The 26,975-nt window shown below is 34.7% G+C and overlaps 1 protein-coding gene across 1 annotated transcript in view; it reads right to left on the bottom strand.

Moving 5' to 3' along the window:
* The window catches only part of IPO11 (importin 11), a 111,516-nt gene that overhangs the window by 65,781 nt on the left and 18,760 nt on the right, over positions 1 to 26,975 (bottom strand). Inside the window, exons 5-17 of the mRNA XM_010580539.1 lie at positions 26,598 to 26,698; positions 20,950 to 21,022; positions 17,395 to 17,598; positions 12,835 to 12,967; positions 11,828 to 11,886; positions 10,921 to 10,969; positions 9,165 to 9,235; positions 7,580 to 7,772; positions 5,986 to 6,138; positions 5,678 to 5,721; positions 4,703 to 4,793; positions 3,197 to 3,244; positions 2,452 to 2,557 (exon numbers count right to left, since the gene is read on the bottom strand). Coding sequence (XP_010578841.1) covers positions 2,452 to 2,557; positions 3,197 to 3,244; positions 4,703 to 4,793; positions 5,678 to 5,721; positions 5,986 to 6,138; positions 7,580 to 7,772; positions 9,165 to 9,235; positions 10,921 to 10,969; positions 11,828 to 11,886; positions 12,835 to 12,967; positions 17,395 to 17,598; positions 20,950 to 21,022; positions 26,598 to 26,698 — 1,325 coding nt within the window. The remainder of the gene's footprint in view (positions 1 to 2,451; positions 2,558 to 3,196; positions 3,245 to 4,702; positions 4,794 to 5,677; positions 5,722 to 5,985; positions 6,139 to 7,579; positions 7,773 to 9,164; positions 9,236 to 10,920; positions 10,970 to 11,827; positions 11,887 to 12,834; positions 12,968 to 17,394; positions 17,599 to 20,949; positions 21,023 to 26,597; positions 26,699 to 26,975) is intronic.

Genomic DNA, 26,975 nt, shown 5'->3' on the forward strand with positions numbered 1-26,975 from the left:
TGACATGACATTAAGTACATATCCGTCTGCTGACACTACTTGTGGGAAAAGCTCACCTCTTAGAACTTCGTTAGCTTTTACACTAAGAGCACACACTGACTCAATACAAGCAGATTGAGCCTCCTGGACCTAAAGCTCACATGGGAAAAGTGACCACGTTCCAGAATGAGATAGCTTCTATTGCAATAGTCATGGGACAGTAGCTTTAAGTAGTCTGGACAGCATTCAGACATTCAAGTCAAAAGTATCTTACTTGATACCAGAGTACTAAGCGTCACATCGATACTTTCTCTCTCTGCAGGAAAAATTGTTTTAAGATTGAATTAATGCAAAAAAATTGTACTCAGTAAACTATTTTCATATTATGGAAAAGTTTCTCCTTAATCAGTACAAAACTAAATATTATGGAAAGTGATAAATTTGGCAATGCAATGTTTCTAAAAGTCTTTAAGAATATTTTTCATTAATTCCATATTTCTCCTACTGGTATGGTCATGGTTGACAGACTCACTACCAAAAGACACTGAAACATTCAAAGAAAACAAAACACACCAAACTATGTCAATGTTGACAACACAAAGGTTTGTGTTCCCAAACATGAACCAGTTTGTGAATAAGCATGCTAATCACCATGGGACATTCTGCAGGACAGCAGATCGTACCCTCCAATCTGCTTTATCTGAACTGCATACGTATTCCTGAAGCATCATTAAAGCAGCACTCCATTCATACTACTAACACTGTCTCCCTTGTTGCATTGGTGGTCTCCAATGGTGCTGGCAGTAGAAGCAGTTCAAGCAAAAAAGGCTTCAAACTTCTGGACGACTTCTACTGCAAGCTTCTGTCCCCACAGGAATTTCATCCTGGGACATCATAAATGTCAACTAAATGATCAGGTAGCTGTCTTACCAACTGTAAATACATCTATTTCAACCGTAGAAGACTTTTGTCAGTTTTACTTATGCTATATGGATGAATAGCATAAAAATGCCAAAGCCAGCATGTGCTACGAATACCATGGCAGCTTTATTCAGAGATTGGTGCTGGTACAGCACAACAAAGGATCAATAATATATACAAGATCTTTCATTTTTTCCTGCTCTTCTGACATTTACCCTAACCATTAGAATACTTGGCCACTGCTAGGTAGCAAGATGAAGTTGAAATCTTACGGGGAAAAAAAAAAGACTAATGAGAAAGAATAAAAACATTAGGAAACACCAGGTAAACAACTGTGGCAATTATTCTGTGACTCTGAAGAAAGGTTATACAACCAAAAGTAAATAATTAATGTTTTAAAAAGTATATTGTAATAAAAGAAGCATTCTAGTATTTGTAAGTTTAGCAGGATCTTCTACTCTACATGAAATTGAACTGTATTTGTAAAAAAAGTGTTCATAACTGGCATTTGGGAATTAAAGAAATTGGCTAGCAACTCATTATAGAAAATCAACTACAACTTATAGTGGCTCTGAAAGGTATTAGCAAACAAATTAGTTTATATTTCAAACACCCATTATGTCTGGTAAGATGAACTGCAAATGTGAAAAAAAAGTAGTAAAATTCTTCAAAGGACATTAGGGTCACTGCTAATGACTCTGATGAGAAAAATAAGACATACTTATTCAGAGTCAAAGGGTGATTTGGAACTCATCTGATGAGGATTAGCATGTACAATAGCAGTCACTACTTCCCCTGAGGGAAGTGGGACAGTTTGAGGAACAGGGAGGAACACTGTCTTCTAGTCAGTTGTAGAGATGGACAGTCTGTGGCAAGATGCCAAAACTGATCTTTCAAAATACTGTGATAGCTGCTAAACAAAAAAGGTACTCATGTGAAGGCCATCCCAGTGACAGGGACCTTGGTGAGAAGGAAAACCCACGGCAGATGGGCTCTTTATGTAGAACCAGCCTCCAATCATTCACATTTTACAACACAACCCAAATCCTTACTTCCCCACTTTATTGCTGGCAAAATTAATTGAAGAGTGCTAGAGGGCTTGTATTTAAACTAGTAGAGAAGAATAAAGCACTATTTTGGCTAAGCTACAGTTTTACAGAGATTATTCCCACAGATTTCAGTTGAACTTTGCTGTCTAAAGGGCTCTGGGGTCTCAGGAGGCCTAAACATCTTTTTTTAAATGAGCAAAGGTAAATGTCCTGAGAAAGTTTAGTCAACTCAAATATATGCAGGAGGACAGACTTACAGTATTTTTACAGAACCCTGGAAGTATCCACCACACCATAATTTAAACATAAACTGCCAGGAACACTGTCACTTCTGTGACTGTATCAGTTATCTATATGTATTTCATACCTCTGCTCATTTAGTGGATGTGTTTATTATATTGAGTATTTTCCAAGTCTGCAATTATTAGACATTGTATATCATCAGATTTGTATCAACAGTTCATATTTAAAGGATAAAGGCATAGCAAACCAAGATGTTTACCTGTTATGAGAAACCTGTAGTTCTGCTAATAGTTGATTTTTAAACCACTGATCAAAATCCACACTATCAAATAGTTCATAAGCAGCCAGTCCAACCGCATTATACACTGGGGAAAAACAATAGTTATGCTTATTGTTTGCTTAAATGTTCAATTTTTAATACTAAATAATCAGACTAAGTTTCAAAAAACATTTTTGATAACCTGAACGTAATAAACAAAACAAAACTAAAGCACATCTTTCTGAAGAAAGACATTATCAGACCATGGTGAAGGGAACTCTGGAAGAAATTTTAGTAAAAAAGGTATTGCAGAAGAAAATCCAAACTCTTGAAAATAGTTAAAAGCCGTAAGAACAATGAAGATTTTATTCTAAAATCAAGAATGGTTCCATCAGAGGTCTTAGACAATTCTTTTCTTTTGCCATAAAATCTCCTCACTTGTAAAATGGACAGTATCTCCATGGAAGCACTGTAGCTCATTTATTTGCAGACAGGAAAGTACAGGACAATACGGGAGACTGTCTAAGGGTTTTTTTCATAAAAAATTTGGAAAAAGTGCCATATTTTTACAAAAGCATTTCAAAAAGTGAAGACTGACATCAAGTGAAAGAAGAAACAGGGTTCAGATCCTAATTCCCAAATGTCTTAAAAAAATCTTGCAAATTCTTCATATAATTTTTAAGAAGTCAAGCACATACACAAAAGCAGCTCTGTTACTTTAAAGGTAAAGTAAAATTTAATTTACCAGCATCTTTAATCAGTATGGCACTGGTATCTTCCATGTTGGTAGATCCTACAAGACAAAGTTAAAATAAAGAAAAAAGTATAACTAAAACAAAGAACACAAGCAACTTTGCACTTACACACTTTAAATAGTATGCTGTGAATTAAGATCGCTTTGCTATTTTTGTTTTATTCACAAGTTCAGTTATTTCAGTTTTGATACTTTCTTCAGTTGAATATACTAAAATCAAATCTCTGCTTTCATATCCCATTTTTGACTGATGACTTCAGAGCTGAATATTTTTAACAGCAACATGCAAGTCAGAAGCATGTATTTTAAATGAACAGACTCAAAACCTGCAAATTGCTGATAAATATCAACCATATGATACTATTTCTGAGAGTCCTAGACCTAGTTCCTATATACCTTACATGCGTGCATGTGTACTTAAAATGCGTTAAGTAAAGATTTTCTAAAATCTTAAGAATTAATGAATTCTTAATATCATCTAGTACTTCCAACAGTAACTCTCAGGTTGAAAACATCCAGAAATGGCTACTAGGGGCTTCAGGAGAAAAGAAAAGTGTACATGTACCTCTTAGCACAGAGGTACTAACTTCCATAATTCTTGGAAGACAAAATAACTGTCAACCCTGTTGTAAGGAACCTTTTACCATTCCCAGTATCACAGCACAGCAAGCCATCCTGAAACTTACGTACACAAAGTATTTTATGAAGAGATTCTGTGAAGTCAGAAGCCACTCTCAGAAAATGAGTATTTATTTCTATTTAATAGGACGTACTGATCTGTTCTGGTAAGTTCAAATATAAAATATTTTAAGTCAGGTAAGATACAACCTGGGGAAACAACCTAAGCTGAAATGACAGGGAAAACAAAGCAGCAGCTACCACTCATTGTCTTTCAAGGCCACTACAAAACTTAGTTTGGGGGCAGAGAATCATAGAATAGAATTAAAACTTGAATCACTCCTCAGTCTATGAAGACTGCAGTCTTCATACAGAAAACCACTAAATTTCTAAAGCAGATTCTTCAGATTTGGAAAGTCCTCTAGACTCTCCAAAGTGACAGCATAACTTGAACTTTTTCTTCTAACATTTTTTCTTTCCCCAGGATTTTTGCAGAGAAACAGCAGAATTACCATAAACTGCCTTGCAACATTTGAACAGGAAGTTCCCGGTAAAACACAACCTACAGAATTTATAAAGCTTGTTGACCATTCTCAAGAAAGCCTGAAACCTCATGAAAGTAAAAATGCCCCCATCTTTGTCAGTCATCTAAAATAGTTATGACAAAAAGTAAAGAATCCTTAGGAATTCCTCTTACTAGGTAAACATTGCATTTTCCTTATGGTAGGTTTAGAAATACTTTTAAAATATTAACATGTCCTTTCAAAAACACAGAGTGAATGCACTATACGAAACAAGGTAGAATTGTTGTAACGGTTGACAAAAGCAAATGTAAAGAATTCTACATTTTACAGTTCATTTATTTTTTAAAGAACTTACCTTGTAGACTGTGAACCATTTCTAAAAGCACAGGGATAAGAGTCTGATTATATTCATGGAAAATATCAATAAAAAGAACTTCTGTGCATGGCTGAAAAATTAAAACATCTGTTTTAGAACCTATCAAAATGAGGGCAATTAAAACACATTTTACGCTAAGATTTTAAGTGCTGAATACCTCGCACCAAAGTTCATAATTTAAAATGCAATATACTGTAGCAAAATTACTATTATACCACTCTTAGTACTATACAGTATGCTTAACTCTTGCTAGAGTTTGATGGCTGTATCTATATCAGTCAAGTTCTGCAGTAGGACAATGGATTTGTGGAGCGAAATAGCTGGTGTTGAGGAGCCAGTGACCACACTGTAGGCATGTCATGGTTTCTTTTTGGATTAGCTCCTGGATTTGATTAGATTTTGAATACCCTTTTGCACTTGGAACACACTAGATGCACGGGATTGGGTTTTTTAGTTTTAGAATGAAAGTAATCCAGCAAATAAATTTTGAGATCTCCCTGCAAAGCAAACCACTGCAGTGATAACTGGGAGATTCATTACAACAGCATACTTTTGATCTGAACTAAAATGCTAATATAGATGCACCCGAAACATTCTTCATTCATCATGTCTACTAACAAAGTCATAAGTGATAATACCAGTTATCGGTTTAAAGAAGAGACAACTTCTACTGGGTTTAATCACCATCAGATACTACACAATACAAATGCTGAAGCAAACTCCTTTTCCCTCCCTCCTAAAATATGAATTGTATAGTTTCCAGTGTATTTCAGCATGTTTGAACATTGATAAAGGAACAAAGTTAATTTATACTAATTCTAATGAAATTTCTTTAAAGATTTTTTTGAAAAGCACAAGCCTATCTTTCTACCAAATATCATCTCTTGGTTACAAGACTATCAAGAAATGCATCCAGAAATGTTGAATGGTTTTGTTTCAAATTGAAAGACTTACTCTGAGACTGTACTTCCAAGAATCTCCTCCTGACTCTTCTACAGCTATTATTTCACAAAGAAAAGGAAAAAGTATTATTTCAGCTATGGTTTGAATAAAGTTTAGTATTTAGATATGTGGGTATCAGAGTACTGAGAAATCTCTTGTTATGAAAACAATCTCTAGAGGGAATATTTGCCCATGTAACAAGACTGCAGAAAATAAAACAGCCAATATTGCAGTAAGCAATTTGTAGAGGCAATGCAGATATGAACCTCTACTATCAATATCTAAATAAAGTGCAACCAACTACACAACATGTTTCTTACTGAAGCCTTCTGGGTCCTCTTCCCACATGGTTAATTCTTCCTTTGTCAGCAGGAAATAGTGGGTGACTAATCTCCTACATATTTCCATTAGTGTTGGATATGTGAAAAACGCTGTCTTTATCTTATGTGCTTCAAGGGTTTCAGGACTGCTATCTGAAATAAAACACAGAAAATTCCAAATTACAATTAAGTGGATTAATGATCAAACAGTAGTCTAGTAAAATTAGAAAGAAATCAATAGATAAGAAATTCTTCTCAGAGAAAAACAAATACATTTTTGTGGCAGATTTTCATTGCAGACTTTCAGGTAGTATACTTTATTTAAGCAAGGTGAATTCCCAAATTAATTTACTCTTAAGAGAGTTCTCTAACAGCACAATTAGACTGAAGGGTCATTAGGGCTTCACAAAGTATTTATAATGCTTTTCAGCTACTATGTAGATTAAAAGAAAAACTGTTTACCTGCTGGTTTTGTTGATTGGGTTTTTTATTTAGCATTACTGAATTTAAAAACACATAGAACCCAAAGAAAGTTTCATTTATACCTATTCAGAGTGTTTATCCAAATACAATCTTAAAAAAAACATGGAATTTTTAGGATTTAATACTGGTTAAGGAAAGCAGCAATAAAACCAAGTACTGTATGCTATACAACCAACACAAATGCTATATATCATAAATTAAGAAAAATAAATTTTCTATTTTAATTTTTCTTTAATCACCCAGTTCTCAAAAAGTCAAGTGCTATAGCTTTTATCAGAATGTGCTATATTCTTCTTGTCTCAAGTAACCACATTTCTATTTCAAAAATTCAAATACAACTATGAACTTTTGCAAGTAGAAATTGCTGTTAACAATCAGTGGATTTAGAACATTCTAAGGTATTATAAAATAATGGAGTAACATTGAAATATAACAATATTTTGAAGAATTTTAAATGCTGGGTTTGTGTAATCTTCCTGACACATACCAGTATGCTCATGAAACTTTTTTTCCAATGCTTATTGTTATCTAGTCATTGCCAAATGCCAAACTAAAGTGGAAAGTTAGTTTTTTTAATACAGTTCAATTATATTTTTCATTATCCGTACACAGAGCAGTGTATGAAGATTCAGAATGAAACAGTACGACCAAGCAGAACATATAAACTGCTTTATATTCAACTGCATGTCAAATTCACTGTTTCTGTATTTCAGAGTACTGGTATTAGTTAATTACAGAAAAAAAAAAAAAAACCCAAACATTTTCCCAAATATTTCTCAAGGGAAAGATGCATCAAACCATTTGATGAAAATAAACCGAATTACATACCTCAATATTTTTTAAAATTGGTTCAGTGAAAACTAAAACAATCAACAAAGAGATATTCATGTTCCTTGTGTATTTAGAACTACTTTAGCAAGCCAATGTCTATATATATTAATGCTTTAATCATCAAAATAAGAATTATCATTATAGAGACAGACGCATACATTACTAACTATTAAAACATTAAGTGCTTCAAAAGAAAGTCTTAAAGGAGTTTTACTGTTTGGAACAACTAGCAAAATGTTTCTCAAGATATAAAAATGGTTTTAGTAAATAGCAGCAGTACCTTCGATATTTTTGGATGGCTTGTATGCATAATTTTTTACAATCATCTTAATGAGATTCATGCACTGTACAATAAACCGCTCAAATACAATTCCTTCACCAGCCTCAGTGAAAACATAGCTTACAGCAAACTCCAATGACCTCTGAATCAAAGGGGTGAATGAAAAAGGATGTTGATCCAGGAAGTCCAAAAGCTAAAAATTAAAGAAGTAGAAGAGCAAGAAAGAGAAATAAATTCACTTTTTGTGCAAGTCTTATTAAATGCTTTCATAAACTAGTTATCAAAAACAAGTGCCAATTTATATAAAATTGTAGAAAAGAAAACTGAACACAGACAGTAAATTAGGTAGGGATCAGTATCAATGGTTAATGAAGCATTATTTTGCCCTGAAATTCTTGATTCATGTTCAAAACTACCTTTTTTTATGCTTAAGGAACAACACCCATTTTAACTTAGACCAGCTTGCTAGCAACAGAGCATATAAAACATATCACCCACACTTAAAACTCTGAACATTTTAGCAAGTAATTCATCCCTATAAGAATTATTGTAAGTAAAAGAGGCATGAGGGAAATAACTTTTTATTCTTTTTTTCTCCCCCTCTACTGCAGTACGAGCTTTTGCTTCTTCAGCTTAGCTTTTCCTACTAGTGGTCTAGAATGCACTTGTCAATTCCTTTAGTCTCCTCTACTACTGCAAAAATGCCTAAATTCTTGCATCTGAATTTCTACAGGTGGTAGATTATCTATTAAAGTGTATTTTAATTTCAGGTGTATGAAAAAAGATGCACATGCCTCACATACTTTGCTTATTAGTTCACAGTAAGAAGTGCTATGACAAAGACTAAAAATATTGGGTCAGAGCACCTCCAGTTCAATTTTGGTGAAACTGACAGGTGCCTCCCACTTTTTATAATTAGGCTGAATATTTAAATAAGACCCATGGCTCCAAAATAGAAACTGAAAACAACACGGATTCTGTAGGTTTTACATCTTTTAAAAACAGAGCAAGTGACAATGCTAAAAATACCTTCTGATAATATATGCAACTAATGGCTGCACAGAATTAGCTGACAACTCCAAATGTATTATATAATACAAAAGACAGAGGGTAAGAGAGTTTTTTGTTACATTTTCTTTCAATAAACTAAAAATGGCCAGTTATCCAGTAGAACTAACAGGGCCTTAGAAATAGCAATCTAACTACTTATAAAAGACAGGATGACAAGTTTATCTCTTCTTTATTCATCAATGCTGATGCTAGGATTTGTTTTAGCAAAAATTCCAGTATTCTTTTTTGAGCAAAATCCTAGCTAAATTATTTACTTATGAAATGCATTTAATTGTTTGAGCTAAGGAAATGTATTCTTCACTCCTACAACTTCTGCCAGCATGAATAAACAGATACCCTTTTTTTCAAAAAAATTTAAAAAATATATTTCATAACAAAGAAGCTTTAAGTTGCATTACCTCCCATTTATTAAAAGATCTGAAACCTATTGGCTTTAAGGCACATACATATCTGAATGGGGACTGCTCCTCCAGAATGGCAAACTATTCAGTAACTGAATGGAGAATTTACTTACCACTTTAGTGAACAGAATTATAGTCTTTTCTAGACGATCTCTGCATACGTTTTCTGCTCTTATACTTCTACCTGGTAAATCAGATATTTAACAACTATCATTTTTTCAGACTTTCCTTTTCTTTCTGGATAGCTAAGTTTTGAAAAATAACACTGGATAACAACTTGTTTTATCTGTAGTTCAGGGATTACAGCAGCCAGAAAAAAGTTCTATGGCAGAATAAATTCAAAGTCAAATTCAAGGTAATGAGTACTAGGGGCTGGGGGGTTGTGGAATCTTTAACCGTTTCTCAGCTGCAGTGAAATTCACTGTAACTTATCAGAATAAAACAACTGGGACACCATTACAGACAAGTCAATGATAAAAGACAGTTAAAATAATGCAAGCAAATGCTAGCATAGAAGAGAAATAAAAAAATCATTGAAAAGATGAAAGTGCCCTTTTATTAAAGCTATGGCATATCCTCACTACATAATATTAGGTGCTTTTCTAGAAACTCCACCTTAAAAATATAATTGATTATGGACACTGGAAAACATTCTGAATTTACAAAAAACAGATAAAGCTCTTATAAAAAAGAGAAAAACATAGAGCCATAATGAAGGCATACAGGCAAAAAGCATGATACAATAAATGTAAACACTAATCTTGTAAGGTAGTCAGGCCTGCTTTTGCAAAACAACTTTGATTAGAAAAGTGGAAACGGGAAGGTTCAGCTCAGTTCCACCTTAGGACATTCAAACCCAACAGTCCTCATGTTCTAGGGGACTATGATAAACACCAAGCTTCAGGATGGGATGGCTTTCAATACAGTTAATTGAAGCTAGGCAACTATCTTGCCAAAAATGAAAGAAGAGCCAGAAAGTGCGTGACTGCAGTATAGTAGAAGGGGCAAACAGTTGCATGCAAAGAAGCCTGCATTTTAGAAGAGCAAAAGAAGTATTTTATTCTGCCATTGAACACAGTGGCAGTTTCCATCTTTTCTAGCAATGAGGCTCAGGGCCCAGATTAGCCCCTCTTACCCAAGTACCTTCATTTATATCAAAAAAATTCTTTCTACTCCGTGTAGACATCTATTCTCAGAAAAAGCATTGAATCCTAAAAGAATGACCTGACAGGCTTCAAATGAATGAATGGCTTGCACCAGGTCTACTACAAGTGTACAAGCAAGAAAAGAGGAGCAAGTTCAGATGCAACACTGCTAAACATCTTTCTGCTTTGCTTCAGGTAACTGCCCTGCAAAAGCACTAACACCTGCCAATTATGCTTATATTTGTTGACTGTGTTAACCTATGGTTGCCTGCCTCAGACTACTACTCTTCCAGTTATAAAGTACATATAGCTGAATGTGGTCTTTATTTTCCATTTTACACATACCAAAATATATGGGAAACTCCAGGAAAAAGAAAAATCATAAAAATCTCCCAAAGAAGAAGACTCAAGATGATATGGGTTTTAATAATATCTGCATATTTTAATATGGATACTTTGTCAACCCATTGCTTAATTATTTTTTTTTTCCTTGGCATTATCACACCAAGCATAATTTTGGTCACATTTTAGTCTGTTGATATAAAAGGACATTTTTACTGAAGTCTTTTCTGACAGTTTCGGCAGCATTTAAAGTAATAGCTTTGCATTTATAAAAAATACCTTGCACCTAAATGATTATTGATGATGCACTAAACTGTATTATGTTTTCATCCAGCTTCTAATATTTAACAACCAATACAGTGAAAAATATCCAGATACTTACTACACTCCAGAAACTGTTTTAGCCGTTCAAACACTGCATGTAGAAAACCCTGAAAATTATAAAAGTATATGTGTCTTTTAAGGATGAAGCTTATTTTGCACTGTATTATGAGAAAAAAGTTGGGTCAAACCGAAGTCAGGTCAGATGTGTTACTAGCTCAGGCATCACTTTATCACTTTTAACTGAACTGATTATCTTGGACAAACAATTTCCTCATGAAACAAATAATTAGCTAGCAGACTGCACAGATGATCCAAACTGACCTTATTAGTACCACACAAACAGCATAGCATCTCTAATAGGAAGTACAGGTAAATATAGTCAATATGCTTTACAATCTCCTTATCCAGTTCTTTCCTGTTCTCAACTTCCTAGTTTAGGATGTAGGTTGTAGGTACCCAATTCCTCCAGTAAAGCAGGCTGTGTTCAGGGTTAAGGAAGATTTAAGTTTAGATTTCCCCCCACCCACCCCCCTCACCCCCAGGTAGGCAGCCTACCACAGGCTTTAATCTCAGACAAATTCTATCAATAGAATTTGATAGCAGAATATGCCATTACATTCATTATTAAATGAAAACATAGTCTTCAAATGATGGTGGGAGAGTACATGTAAGACATCTTTCAGTAGGCAACAAGGGTCTCACTACCATGTGACATGTAAATTGGAAGGGGTACCTGCTCTTTTTTTTTAAACATCATGCCATTAGTATCACAGTGTTCAGGATCTTTCTAGGATCTGACAGTTCTTAACTGATGGGAGGACACCTTTGACAGCGTATTGCTTGATCTTCCTTTACATAACACAAATGTGTGCCTTTCAACCATCTTTAAACATAGGCTTAAGACCACCTGAAATCATCACAAAAGATTTCTAATCTAGAACTAGAAACAGATATATGTCACTTACCATCACCTCTACACTCCAATGAGGTTCTACAAACCCATGGACTGTCAGTTTACGAAGCACTAGGAAAAAAAAAAGGTTACTTGTGTAGGTATTTCTCAGCCCTTGTTCCAACAGATTTCAGAACAGGATTACAATTACAGTTGCTGTGTCTTTCTTCCAATTCTCCATATTAAAAAATATGTTTAATTTTGGGCCTTTGGATGCCTCAGCCATACCTAACATGAATCTAATTCTGTTGAAATTACTTTAAAATTGAATAAATTACATGTAAAATAAGGAAGAGAACTCCAAGAATTACTGAATCAAGAATTCTGCAAAAGCTGTAAGTATTCAACCTCTGAAAGGTTCTGCAGCAGGAAAAGGACCAAGTACAGTCAACAAGGGCTCATAAGCCATCTTATGAATTTTCTCAGGTTTATCACTGCCAGTAACCCAGACAAGCGGCATGCTGCACCTTCCAAAACAATTCAAGGCAGGTATCATCTACATTGCAAGCACTGCACACAAACATCTCAATTCTTCAAAGCAGCAAAGTACAGTAAGGATATGTATTCGTCCCACTGATAAGTACTTGAGCATCAACCTAAAATCTAAACTGACTGCTAAGGCTACCTCTTCACTGAACACAAGGTGAACTTAAGAAAAAAATTCATAGCTCACAGCTTCCTCAATTAAGTGCCTAAAGATAGATGCAAGCCTAAATTACAAAGGAGATAAAAAACCAACCTGTTATGCCCTCAACTTTCCCACCTCTTAGACTTTGACTTCTTAAAACATGCATATCAGAAGGGTGCATATTGAGAACAAAAGTACCTTCTCCCTCTTCCATGTGGACAATCCTCCTTCTGCCTTGCAAAAGGCACAAGTAAAATAAACCAAGATTATTGGTTTTCCCATGGGCATGGCGTTGTTAGAGAATGCTAACTTTTTACCAAAGAAGTCTTACTCAATCACTGTGAGGAAACTTTTTTTGATTCCTTATATTTAATATCATTCTATATTATTACCTTTCAATGACAACAAGGTTCTTTCTAGTGAATTTGAGGCTGCAGCTTCATCCCCTGTACAAACGTGCTGTAGGAACGTATCGGTATGATGATTCCACAAGGAACATGCAAAGCTATAAATACCTGATGCAAGCTGCAAAAGGAAGAAAGACCAACAATATATTGGATTTCCTGAATTTGGCTATAGCATAATAAATTCCTAAATTTTAAAGGCCAGTTTAGACTGTTAAATTAATTAATCCATCTTCTCGTATATCACAGGCCACAGTGTTTCACTGGCTTCTTTGCTGTACTGAGTTGTACTGGTCCAAAGATGTTTTCCAGAAAAATACCTTGTCTTAATTTGAAGATGTTATGATAGACTCACCTGCTTCCCTGGCTACTTGGTCTGTGACTCTAACACTTTAAAGATAACTATTTAGGCCTCCTTTCTTATCTGATTTTCATTAAACAGAGCCACAGGTCTATAATACAGTATGAGGCTTCAAAAAACTATCAGCTCTCCTCATCACCTCCTCTCTGACAAGACTTAGACTGTTTGTCTTACAGCATAGTTAGTATCTGAATTAGCTTACTCTGGGACACAGCAGTTATACGCCTATCTCTAATAAAAATAGCATTGAACAATGCCTACACTGAAACTAACTTTATTTTGTTGATAGCTGCAAACTCTGACTTTTGCCTCAAATTATTTAAAATACAGAATGACAAATAGTTTCTAATCAGCTAGCACTGAGCAAATCTCAAACTTAATTCACATTACAGTTTCCAAATAGTGCTTACCTGATAAAGATATGTGAAGTATAAACAGAAGATAAAGAATATCTCATTCAGTTATGGTAGCACTTGACAGCTTCATAGTTAAGGATGAAACTGCACTTAGTCTGCTACACATTACGTCAATGGAATCAAAAGCACATATGACCTGTTTGGTTGGTTCATTTGAGTAAAGGTGAGACAGTAGAAACTCCTGATAATTATTCAATAATGTGTTCATGGAGTTGCAAAAAACACAGCACTGAATAATTATCAATAGCTTCAACCTACTCATGCTTAGGGGCTTGATTCTGGGTATTGGGGGGGGGGGGGTCTCTTAAATAGAATATGCTAATACTAACCATAATAGTAAGCAGTAACAACTCAGATAAAAAAAACCCAAAAAACAAAAAAAACAATTCAAAGCAGTAATAATAGTCCTAATAGTAGAATATACTCCAGATAAACCCATTTGTCATGCGATCAGTGTACCTTAGTACTAAAAAAATTTAAAACAATAATTGCTTTATTAAAAATTAGGGGGAACAGAACCACAAATATACACAGTATCCATTAGGAGGACCCACCACATTTTTACATTTGAAGTCATTCAACTAGCAATTATAATTCGTATTACTGCAGGACCTAAAGGCCTAGTTCTGGGGCTAGGCTGTCTCAAATCCCTGTAGTCAGTAAAAGAGGCAAAGCGTGGTGGGAAAAAGATACCCAAGCTAAAGAATAAATACAAAATATCTTCATAAATGAAAACTGCTCATGATGAATAGTAACTAAAAGCAAAGATGGCAAACCTGTTCAATGTTGGATTTCATAGGCTGCCAACGATCATGAGAATTCTTATTCAAGATTCCTATTTATGACCATACTTCAAAGATTCAGCAATCTCCAAAGCAGGAAAGAAATCAGAACAGTCATAAAAACCCTCACTGAAGTTCAACAGAGAGACTAAACTGAATGGTGTGTACCCAGTAGCAGAGAAAGTACCCAAAACTGTCTTGTACTTTATGGTAGGACTGTAAGGACAAGTGCTTCTAATTTAAGCTAGAAGTTCTGCAGAACTTCACAGTTTCAGAAGAAAAAGTTTTTCAGATAAACTGTAGAAATATAACAGCATTCTTTCAAAACCAGGGCCAAGCAGCAACAGGAAGACTTGAAAGCCTAATGTCAAATGAATTGGGGGAAAAACTGTAACTGTTATTTTCACTGATTTGCAGTGAATTCATGATATCACTTCACCAATACATGCTATATGGCTATGTGCTATTATATATATAAAAACAAATACAAATACTACAGGTTTTAACCCACGCAATCAATTTCTTCCTAAAAGCAGTAGTACATTTTTATTACATACAAAAATAGAAATCACTGGTTTTACTTCTAAGAACCACCATCTAGACTAAGTCCAGAAAAATAGGCTCAAAAGAAAATAAATGTTTATAACCACCAGTGGTATATAACCAGATATTACGTTTTTCTATTTGTACTAAAGCAGCTGATTCTGCCTTGAAGATCATTAATGTAGTTATAATCATAACTGTACTATTCACCAGAAAGATGAAGTTATAAATAAGCTGCATTTACAAGTTAGTGTATCACAATCTGTACATCATCTAACATTTTTCTTTTTAAACCTCAGGTAACAGAGTTCAGTAAGGGATGCCTTATCTGTAAGAATGACCTTGTAATCTTCAAGTACCATATTATACTAAAAATTTATCAAGTGTTTCCAAAGCTGTACTAAAAGAAACGTTGAAACTGTAACTACTTATCTGAAAGTATCAAGAAAGTTTGCAATCTGTTACTTAAGCTTTTAGAACTTTTAGCTTCAAATGGCTCCATTCCGTAAGAATGGTTTTGACTGTCCAAGTCACATGCCATCCAACAGATGTGAATTCCCTTTACCAGGAGACAGAATAAGCAGACTTCAAAGTTGTCCAATTTTGCCATTATTAAAAAAAAATGAAACCTTAAATGTGAACCCTATAGTGCCAGATGCTCAGAAAATTTCCTTTTCCCACCTAAAGTTCAAAAAACTGTGAACATACAGTGTTCCCAACACAGTGAAACTGGATGCACTGAAAATTTTCATTCACATCAAATCAGATGATAGAGGAACTTTGGATGCTGAACATATCCACAAGTTAAAAACCAAGATTTAAGCATAAAAAGGTTGCTTAAAGATTATGCTTTTTAAAATGAAATTTCAACTATACTTTTAACAAGAACTGCCCTACAAATAAAAAAAAAATTGTTATAAGCATTTTCTTTGCATGTCTGAAGTTGTCTCACTCTACGAATAGAAGAACATACTAAGAAAATACCATGCCAAAAAACTGACATTCCATAAGGAAAAACACTCATACAAATTTAATTAGTTTCTTGGAAACACAAAAATGACTGAAGGTAACTGAGCTCTTTTTAAACCTGGTAAGATGGTGGAAATACAGCAAAGGTACTGTTAGACACGACAACTTTAACAACAAATACCAGACCTTACAACCTATAAATTCCTTTCTGTCCCTCTGTTGAGATGGTATGGATTTGGCTATTTTAAGAAGGTGGGGCTTTGCAATTGGGTTTTGATTTTTTTGCTATATCCTTGAGCATTAACAGTATTTTCAGCTGCATAACCAGGCTGTATAAGCAACACCTTGATTTAGGAGAGCTCTAGAAAAGAAGTCATTATCTCATTCACTCTTTATTGCTTTGGAATTAGTATCTGTGAATATACTAAAACCTGTATTGTTCAATTATCCAGATTATGTATAATGGCCTAATAAATTTCAAAATATAAACAGATATTTCCTATACAGAGAATATATCCATCCTATCTATACATGGCAGAGAGAGAAAACACTTATTCTACATACACATCTTATAGCAACACATCATTTCAGTCCTGTCCTACTACAAGAGGCAGCCTTCAGTTCCTCAGACTCCTGATAATTAAAATTTCACCTTAATGATTACACAGTCAGAAAATTTCTTCTACATAGATAAATAGGTAAACCTTCAGAAATAGTCTTCATTATCTGCACTATAATATTTTCTTTAAAATGGAGGAATAAAATAAAATTTTCAAAATTCAAATGTAACGTTTGGAAAAGACGTTTAACTCACTAAATTCAGTTAACTGTACTACACCATTGCCTAACTCCAAATGGGATTGGAGATGCAACAACCTACAGCCAAAGGTAAATCTGTGTTCTCATCAGTGGATTCTTAAATTGGAGAATGTAAGCTGCATGAGACAAGATTTGGCATTTGCCTTTTAATTAACATCTTGCCCTTTATTTAACCTGGAGAAAGAACTTGACCTGGAAAACCCCAAAAAACATTCCCACTGACAATAAAAGCCAAAAAATACTGTGGTATGGAAGCTTAAACCCCAGTATTTTTTAAAGACTATATTGAATTATGAATCCAGAGCACACTTTCAAACCCACTGCAAAATCATAGATAATAAGATCTGCTGTACAGCATAAGATTGATACACAGATATTGTTCTGTAGATGAACCTCTGCTTCTTAACTCAAGTTATTATAACAACACTTAAGATGCATGCAAAATTAATAAAGATCTCAAAAACATTTCACTTAGAAAATGACTTCCAGTTATTTCATGTTGTACATATACCCACCAAAGTAAGAGCACTTCTATTGCAAAGGCAGACATTAAAGTCAACGTACCTGCCATTAATGCACTGCCAGCTAACCACAGGAAGTGGCAAGCAGGTACAATACATGGTTTGCCTGCTCTACAATATTGCATCACATTACTTACATCATAGAAAAGTTTCCTATCTGCAGCAAGCCGTTTAGATGCCAGGGTCTTTGTAACATGATAAAAGGTAAGTAGTGCTCTGTGTTGTCGAAGATCATCCTGGACCTTCACAGATTCCAGAAGAGTGGGTATAAGTTCTGGCCATTGCCTTGGGCAGTCCACCCTGGCAACTTTAGCAATCAGTACAGAGATCTGAGTTGCTATCTGCAAAAAAAAGCAAAACAAAACATAGACACCAAAAAGTCAAAGATCATTTAGGAAATGTACAATGCAGAAATTAACAGCCAAATAAAATCTGAATCAAAAAACCTAGTAAGGATTGCTAGATTTTTGTGTGTTTTTTCTCAAACTATTTTTCAGTTCGCTAAATGCAAATTAATGTGGAGAAAAGTCTTCTATTTTATGTTTATGGTAGATATTTATATAAAATGCTAAGCTGGCTACCTTGTTTAGCTTTTACATAAAGACCACTAAATTTATTTGTTCTAGAAATCACATAAAAGAAGAAACAGGTATTTGGGAACCACTTTTTACTTGGTGATCTTTTCTATTGCTTTCTACAAATAAAGACTGCTGAATACATATTACCCTTATTGCTGCTATACCTGAGTTTTAGTTTTTAGAGAGAGACATTCCGTCACCCCAGGCACACATGCTTGTAAGCCACAGTCCCATCCCAGTGGCTGAAGCCGAGACTCTCACTTGCTCCAGATCCTTACACCATGGGCCAGGGGCACCTGCACCACCACCACCATCTGACTTTGGTTGCTGGCACCAAATCCCACTCACACCAGTCTTGCCAGTAGCTGGCACCTAGTCCTTGCAGCACACACACACGATAAACAGAGTGACATTACACAGAAAGATAAAGTTAAGGGATTCAATCAGAAGACAGGACAGACTGGTGATTAGGCACAGGGCTTGTTCAGACACAGGTACTGACCAGCCATGGTTTACACAACTGGCCCTTTTTATACCCTCTTTCTGTCTATTCCCCACTTTCCTGCTCCACAACTCCCTTCCCCTAAATGTATCTGAATGAATTTTGTATAGTCCTTCATAACCCCACCTCAAATATCCAAGAGCTTCATGTTCTTGTTTCCCCGTTCTTATCCCATCCGCATTGAAAAGGTCCTTGATTGGATTAACGAAGCAGCTGCTCTCACCTTCAACATACCCTCACAACTATCACCACATTTCCAGCCTAGGGAAGAAGGTGCTTTCTTATACTGTCAGAAGGAATCCAAGCAACTTATGGGCGTAAGAGGGAACAGCCATGCTCTCCTCTACTGCTTCCTTAGCTGTTTCACCTGAAGTCTCACCACCCCACAAAACTTCCTACAACACTCATTCCTATCCACTGACTTAGGGAGAAGAATTGCGTCAGAAAACTGACATCAATGTTTGCAAGGAAGAGCTGAGAGTCTTATTTTCAGATCAAGTGATGTCAACTGGCAGGGGGGAGCAAATAAACTCTTCTCCATGTGTGATACAAGAAGCAACCTCTCCAGGGACGCAAAGAGGCATCCTTTAGGACTGGTTTTTAAGTGAAAAAAAATCTGCTGTCATACATTCCAAGGAGTATTTTGTTTCTGTGTTCCCTCCATATGGTAAATAACTTCAGAGGGCATGGAAATTATGCTCCCAACATATGGTATGTTCTCTTTTTCTTCTTCCCCTCCCCTGGAAGTCAGCTCGTATCATCACATCTCAATACTATGTCTAATTCTTGTATTTTTGGGTTGTCTTCTTTCTTTTTATACATACTAGAGTCATAATTTTTCTACCTTCAATGATGCAGAAAGCACAAGCAGATAGCAACTGTGTTATGAAGTATCTGTGACTGGAAAAGAACATTCATCAGGAACCCAAGCTAGCAAAACTCAGGCATATCCAGCAGACTGGGGACTAACTGAAAGGTGCTTCTGAAAGGAGGCCTCAAGACATGTACAACACATTGGGGAACAAGAGAGAAAGAAAGGGAGATGGACTCTGTAAACATACTTCATATCACAATTGTTTGGGCAATCATTTAGAAGCAGGCTGCTAGCATAAACTAAAACAAAATCCTCCACATCTTAAAAGACTACCATCCCAAAAATATCATAAGGACACACAAATAATCACATAAAGCTGCTAGTCTTTAAAATGTCATTTAAAAAGGTTCCTATCTTGGCCTGCAGCTATAGCCTCAGAACTGCAGAACTGTTCATCAGCAGTGGAATTTGTAAGTATAAAATATATCATACTATTGTCTTAGCAGGCAAACTGATTAAATACTAATGGAGGTATGGAAAAATCATTGATAAAAAGTTTGAATTGTTTTATGTACAATGCAGTTAACATTAGATTTTTAGAAATGTAAATATCTTGCAGCCCCTTCAAAATTAAATATTTGATAAATTTTATCCTACTCAGTAGCAGCATAAATGACACACACTTTATGGTCCAACATGACATATTTCATAGTTCTTTTTGGTTGAAATAAAGAAAGTAGTAATATTTGGTCATATTTTTTACATTGAAACGATGCCTGCAGTACAAATTTAAAGATACTTTATGTCTATGTGCATTTTAAAAATTGCATTTGAAATAAAAACTTTAAATTCTAGTCAAAATTGTCATTGCACAAAGGTCTTCTACAAAGACTAAATTACCCTAGTTTTGATACACTGCTCTAATCCTACAAAATAATATTAATCCCATCAAGTAATCCTGACAAGTTGAAACTGAACTGTCTGCAGAATGGAAGTTTGTTTGCTATACCCCCTTTTTTTTAAGCTTTACCTTATGCAAATAATTTCTGCGTTTTCTTGAAAGAGTTCTTTAAGACCTACCTTAAAATATTAGCAAATACTTCCCTGCAGAATCACATACCTAAGCAAGAATAAGTTAGCAGAAGGAAGACTGATTCATCTTGCATATGCATATTCTGAGCCCCTAATATTAGCTCTGTGCTCAACTTAATAAATCCTTATTCCAATCAAAACAGTAGCTTAAAATTAGTCACTTTATGTAAGACAAGATACTATCATACTGAAGCTTTATTACGCCTATTTAAATTCATCAATGCTGTGATTAAACATGCGACGGCAATACTGCTTAGGTGGGTTTATGCAGCAGCATTCTCAACAGCTCATTCCTGCTACACCACCACCACACTTCCTTGTATGGCTATACTGGGAGCCAGATAATAGAATGGATACAGCTGAAAAAAGAAAAATCGCTCAGGGAAAGAAGGTTATTTTTGAGCTACACCCATTCCCTGAACCATTTCACCAAATGGTTGCACAAACAGCAAGGGGCAAGATGAACTGCCTCTGCAAGAAAAAAACAAACCAAAGAAAAAAACCCATAGCATTTCTAACCTCAGCGATTCTATGAATTATGATCTATGGAAAAAGATCTCACTTCAATATAAAGATCTGTCTGAAGGCAACATGTAAATTGCAACTTGTCAACTTCATTATTATTATTAAACACTGTAAAAAGAGAAAACAAATTATATATGAATACAAGCATTTGCTGGGAGAGTAATCATCATTCACCACTAACCTGATTCACTGGCTCATTGAAGTTGGTGATAAGTCCAGCACGCAGTGTAGTTTTTTCTTCTTCAGAAAGAGCGCTGTCAGGATATATTCATTAGAATATTATTTAATTTTCAATAAAAAACAACTACTAATTCATATTTAGAATTTTCTCACTATTACTAGACACAGAAGTTAAATGATATTTCCATTTGTGCAGTGTTTGACGGGATGAAGATTACTTTTATAGACCATTTTCTTGAAACTGATGTATGTCAGTTTGATAAACTATCAAGAGAACATCCCTTGTTTTTCCACTATCTCAAAGATACTTAAAAAGAGAGAGAACAGCGAAACAGACAAATATTTGAGGCCTTTTAACCTCAGATTTTGACGTGACCTTTCTAAACACAAATGGCAAAAGAGAAAGTTCACAGATATATTACGAAAATGAAGGAAAACCATACAAACTATAAATTAATTGTTATTAGACAGTTATTATACAATTACTGTGGGGATTGATGACTTGAGCATGACTTTGCCCATGTATACTCATGGAAAATGACAAAAAGGTGCTCAGTATAAGGCAATCATGGTATCAGATGACAGCTCTTTTTGCAAAAGCAATAATCCTACAATCTTTTTTTTTTTGCTACAAATCTTTTTCTACAAGCAAGTCATATAGCTACACTTAAAAAAAAAGGATCCTTTGAAAATTATACCTTTGAGTGAAAAATATGTTGATATAGTCTTCAAAAATGCAGGGAGAACTAGTAAGAAGGATAAATTCTAAGCCATAAAGGTTAATTTTCATTCAAGTGAAGCTTTATGCTATGTTTAGACTTCCTTATAAGTGACATCTTATCAGTTTAAGACTACCAGTTACAGCATCATACTACTCCTGTACTACTTCAGACTTTATAAGACCCATGTAATTTTCTTTTAAGTTCCAGGCAGGAAACATAAACTGCTTTTAAAAATGCTTTGTTAGTATTTATAGATCATACAATCAGAAAAAAAAAAACCCCAATCCACTTTCATTTACTGATAGCACCTAGAAAGCTGTTTCTTGTACATAAAATGACTTACTGCACAAGGTTGTTTAGATGAAACTGTTTCACCTAACATTGTAATGATTTAGAAGCACACATGCAATCATCGCATCTCAATGAAGTCTCATGGCTGGAAACTAAAAAGATGAAACATACCAACACAACCACCTCCTGTTTTCTGATGTCATGTACAGATACTAACCTACTAGTTTTATACAGCGAGATTTAAAATTACGCCTGAAGCTCCCTAAAACACGGCTTTTACACTAATCTAGACAAATAGTAAATATTAATCTCAAAATAATAAAACACACAGGTAGGATTTACCCTAAGATAAAATGTTTGCAACAATATTCTAGTTTTCACTTTTCCCCCCCTCTGTATATAACAGAAGTACTCACTATTTCCTAAATCAAAGACCTATCATTCTAAGTATAGTATACAAGGCGTGCAATTTATTGTTTTGCTAGTGACTCAGAACTGCACACTAAGTCTTATTTTCAAAAGGTAATTTATAGCACTCAGGAACCACATTTAAATGACTTTTTATCAAAACCTAGATTTTAAGATATTTTTACATAAAATTATATTATGCTTAAAAAATTTTGGGCAACGTTTTCAAAGATTTCTGCAACAGTAGAATTTTTATGCAGGGAACTATTTCAGTTATTAGTCTAAAGCCACTAGACAACATCTTAGGGACTTTCTGTGGTCCTTTTAGTTTTTTAATACAAAAATGCAGTATATAATTTCCACACATACAGGCATACTCTAAGTGATTTCTAAAACTTGAAAGCTATTAACACAATTTATAAATCATAACTCACTTTCAGGCATAACAGAAAGCACCTAAAACCTGGTTTATAAAGAAAAATACTGTTCTACTATATTATTTCATTCACCCTGTTTGTGAGCTCATGAAGCCCCTTGCCTTAATTACTTTTTCATAATTGTAATTAATCATATCATATGCATATTCCAAGAGCAGCAAGCATTCAATTCGTTACTTACTATAAATAAATATACTGTAATTTAAGCTTTTGCCATTACAAACAAAACAAAGGTAGGAAAAGAAACAGTCATGAGGATGAACACCTCAAATTCAGACACTTAGAACAAGCAAAGTTGGCAAAGAGTAATGAAAAAGGGAAATCTAAGCAATCAATGCAGATGCAAGTGGTATACTGCATGATGTGATGGGGTCTCTAACGGTTCAGAGAGCAGATGGAGGAATTTACCACTTAGGTAATACAACAGTGACATCCACTGGAGACCAGACCCCTCGCTACACACTCTCTGCACGAGTCAGACATAGCCACAGACAGCAGTATCTTTACCCTCCTCTAATACATTGCAAGAAAGGCCCACAACTCTTTGGAAAAGTTACAGGCAGGCTAGGAGTTCAGAAGAATGTGTATCATTCAACAAGTTATTTCCCTTCAGCACTGAATTACACCAGATCAAAAATTAAACCAAGTTCTTCTAGAGATGAACTTCTAAGTGTTTATGTTGTAGTCTTTCACAATTTGCAATTTCAAAGTTTCTGAGATTTTTCTGTGTTTGTGGTACAGGGAAACATGTATCCAAATATTTTAAAAGTTATTTTGGAACTTTTTAAAAAAGTCTATTTTTCATAAACCAGAAATCCAAATCTGCAAGTGTTATTTATAGTTATCATTCAAACACATAAAAACATGGATGTAAGAAGTATTATTAAAATTACCAATACAGTTATCAGATCAGAGACCAAAGTCCACAAAAGACAGGATTTAACAGTAATTATCTGTAAAATCAAAAACATGTCCAAGAAAAGGAACTAGTAACACTCAAATTCAAGAAAAGTCATTTCTGAACAAAATAAAAACACATAAAGTGAGACCATCTTTTGAGGAAGCTGACAACAAATTTCAAAAAAATAGGCCAAACTGTGCCTGAAAAGAGGCTATGACAACCCTAGGCTCTTCTCCACGGCAATCTGGAAAGCTGCCTAAGAAAGCAAGAGGGACAAAGTTCATAGGCCCTTCTCTAAAATCACTCTTACTGGAAAGTGCTGCTTTAAGTCCAAGGCAGGTGGATAATAAGTAGCATGAATAGGACAGGCAGCATCAGCAAACATGTGCAAAGAGCAAAATATTTCAGAAGGATAGCTTTTTCTTAAAAAAGTTGCTTGTATGCTATGTATTTTAGCATGATGACACACTCAACCACTGTACTGTCCAAAGAATTCATGTTCTCAACATTTTCCTGCTTTGTAGTGGTAGCAGCTGAGAAACCACGAATGCCTAGCAGAAGGGTAAAGCTAGTCCTGCTTGATTCAACTGAAAATAACTTCAGCACACTTGTACAACAGAGGCATCTAATTTACTGGGAGAGTTCTTGGAGATTGAAAGGTCTACACAACTACATAAATATTCAAGACAAATAGTTCTAAAAGAAACTATATTTAGCTCTGATTTACTAGGGAATTACAGCTATATGAACATATTATGTGTCTGCATGAACCCTCCTCCAATTCTCATAATTCTTCAAACTACCTATCAAATTTCAATTCCATTTGGCAAAGAGCAGAAATGTCAGCGGTTTGATTTTTTTTCCCTAGATTTTGTGAAAATCAACAGCTGAGTAAAGCAGATAGACTTGAGTTAATATCCCACTGAGAAAAACACAGGTATAAAAATCAGTCCTCTCCTTCAAGAGGCAGCAGAAACCAGACACCTCCAAATCCAACATCTGCTCTACCAAACAGGCAGGGTAGATGAGACCAAGCTTTGAGGTAATACCATGGATGGACATGGGACAGCTGCTGATGTGAGAGACAAGATGAAAGACGAGACTTTTGCAAGGACAACAAAAAATGCAGCCTGTACAATGAAACCTTCAAAAATCACGATATCCAAAACATGACTGGTTCACAAAACAATCAACTGAGAAACTACAGCTTAAAAGCAGTGTTCCTCAAAATGACTTCAACATGTTCTGCTAAATGAAAAATTATCTGGGTGAGTGTAAAATATGACAAGATATGTGACATATGAGAAATTCAGAAAGAAAATTAGAAATGGAGAAACAGTTGGACATAGAATGGAAATTTAATACATATTTACCCCATGGAATTCTTAACAGCAGCCAGTAATTTTTTAAATTTTATACTTTAATTGCATTGAATTCGCAGCAGAAAAATTAGAAACGGGGAAAAACTGGAGTTGTAATGGAAATTCAATATAGATTTACCCAATGGAATCTTTAATAATAGCAAATTATTTTATTTTTTTTTAAATCACATTAAATTTGCAACAGGAAAAGTACACTGAAAGACTGTTACTCCATTTTTACCTTGGTTCAAACAGTAAAATTGTAGTCATTACTTCTGTAGGAAATGAACCATGTTTTTTTCACCAGAAGTGCTACTAATATCTAAAAATATTAACAAATTGGAACAATGTATTTTAACTGCTTCGAATAATGCTTGCCAAGTACCAATAATATCAGCAGCATTACCTCATCACTTTAACCAAAAAGGTCAAAAATATATACCATATTCCATGCAGAAGATGTTTTTTTCCTCTCACATAAAAGAGAATCGGAACACTTGCAGATGTTTCACAATTGTATACTAATCCACACATAAAAAAACTCTAGTGCTTTAAGTAATAATGAAGGAGTACTACGCTATGTAAAATGTGCTAGCAATGCAGAATTTCACTTTTCCCTCTTTTGGTGGGCCTTTGGAAAAACTAACGCAAGGCAAAATTCATTAAACTATCTCAAACAAAGAACAAAATGAAAATCATGCCATACTCTGTGAACTACCTCAGATTCATGATCCATAAAAACTGGACCTGGAATTCCAATTTACACCCTACATGACCTGACAGTGACATCCCATGTATTTATATTACTAGCATTTAAGAGACAGACTGAACACTTCCAGGTCTTTCAGTTCCTGAAAAGAGTGAAGGAAAATTGAAACTTTTTGAAATTATACCTACTTTTTAAAGCAAAAAGAAAAAACTTCACACAGAATACTGAGAAGTATATAATTGTATAAGTATTACAAACTATAATGGCACTGTTTGTAACTTAAGTAAATGATGTGGTGCTCAAGAATACTGGTTAGATTTTTAGCTTCTTTGGAGAACTTTTTGTCATGCATTATCAGAATCCACATATCAGAAGAACAAAAAATGAAGACCAAAACTTGCTATCATGATAGCTACTGCCTCTCTCTCATGTACACATTCAATATGAATTATGAATCAGCTTAAATAAAATGTCTCCCTAATAATCTCTCCAAGAGACTTCCTACCTTTCATGTCTGCCACTATCAGAAAGTCCAGGTGTTAACATTATAATACTTATGACATCACTTTAAAATCTGGTATCTATGAAATAGCCTAACTCAGTTTTCAAAAGTAAATATGTAATTATATGTAATTTCAAAAGTAGGAAGTAATATGAAGACAAAATGGTTCATTAGTGACTCTTAATGTTGAAACATTTTATCAGTTTCACCATGAATTCTAAAGTAACTTTTGTCAGCCAAGGAATTTGCTGTTTTCCAGTTTGGCAAGTGTAACCTTCTACAGTAGGTTTTGTTAAGTGGAAGAAAATCACAACTTACTGTGGTGCAACCCGTCTCCAGTAGCGATCGATTCCATTTTTAAAGTACAGCACAGCTAACCATCTTACATTCACATCCAGGGTATGATTTGTAAAGATATTCTGTTTAATAAAAAGCTTAAGTTAAAAACTGCTCAATACACCACAGACAGGATAGAAACTGTATCAACACATGCACTGGCATATGTATAAATACACACACCTCTTATGTTCAGGTATATAAACAAAATGCATTAGTCAGCATTTGACAGACAAGTGAAAAAATGTGTTAATTTTTAAAGATTAAAAAAGTGTTTAGCACTAGCCCTAATACTTTATTTATTAAAAAAATGCCCAACATATAGGGCAAATGTATTTCCAATCTCATCCAGCTGAGCAG

The sequence above is a fragment of the Haliaeetus leucocephalus genome, unplaced genomic scaffold, assembly GCF_000737465.1.
Source record: "Haliaeetus leucocephalus isolate CR32 unplaced genomic scaffold, Haliaeetus_leucocephalus-4.0 Scaffold722, whole genome shotgun sequence".
In the NCBI taxonomy this organism is placed as follows: Eukaryota; Metazoa; Chordata; class Aves; order Accipitriformes; family Accipitridae; genus Haliaeetus; species Haliaeetus leucocephalus.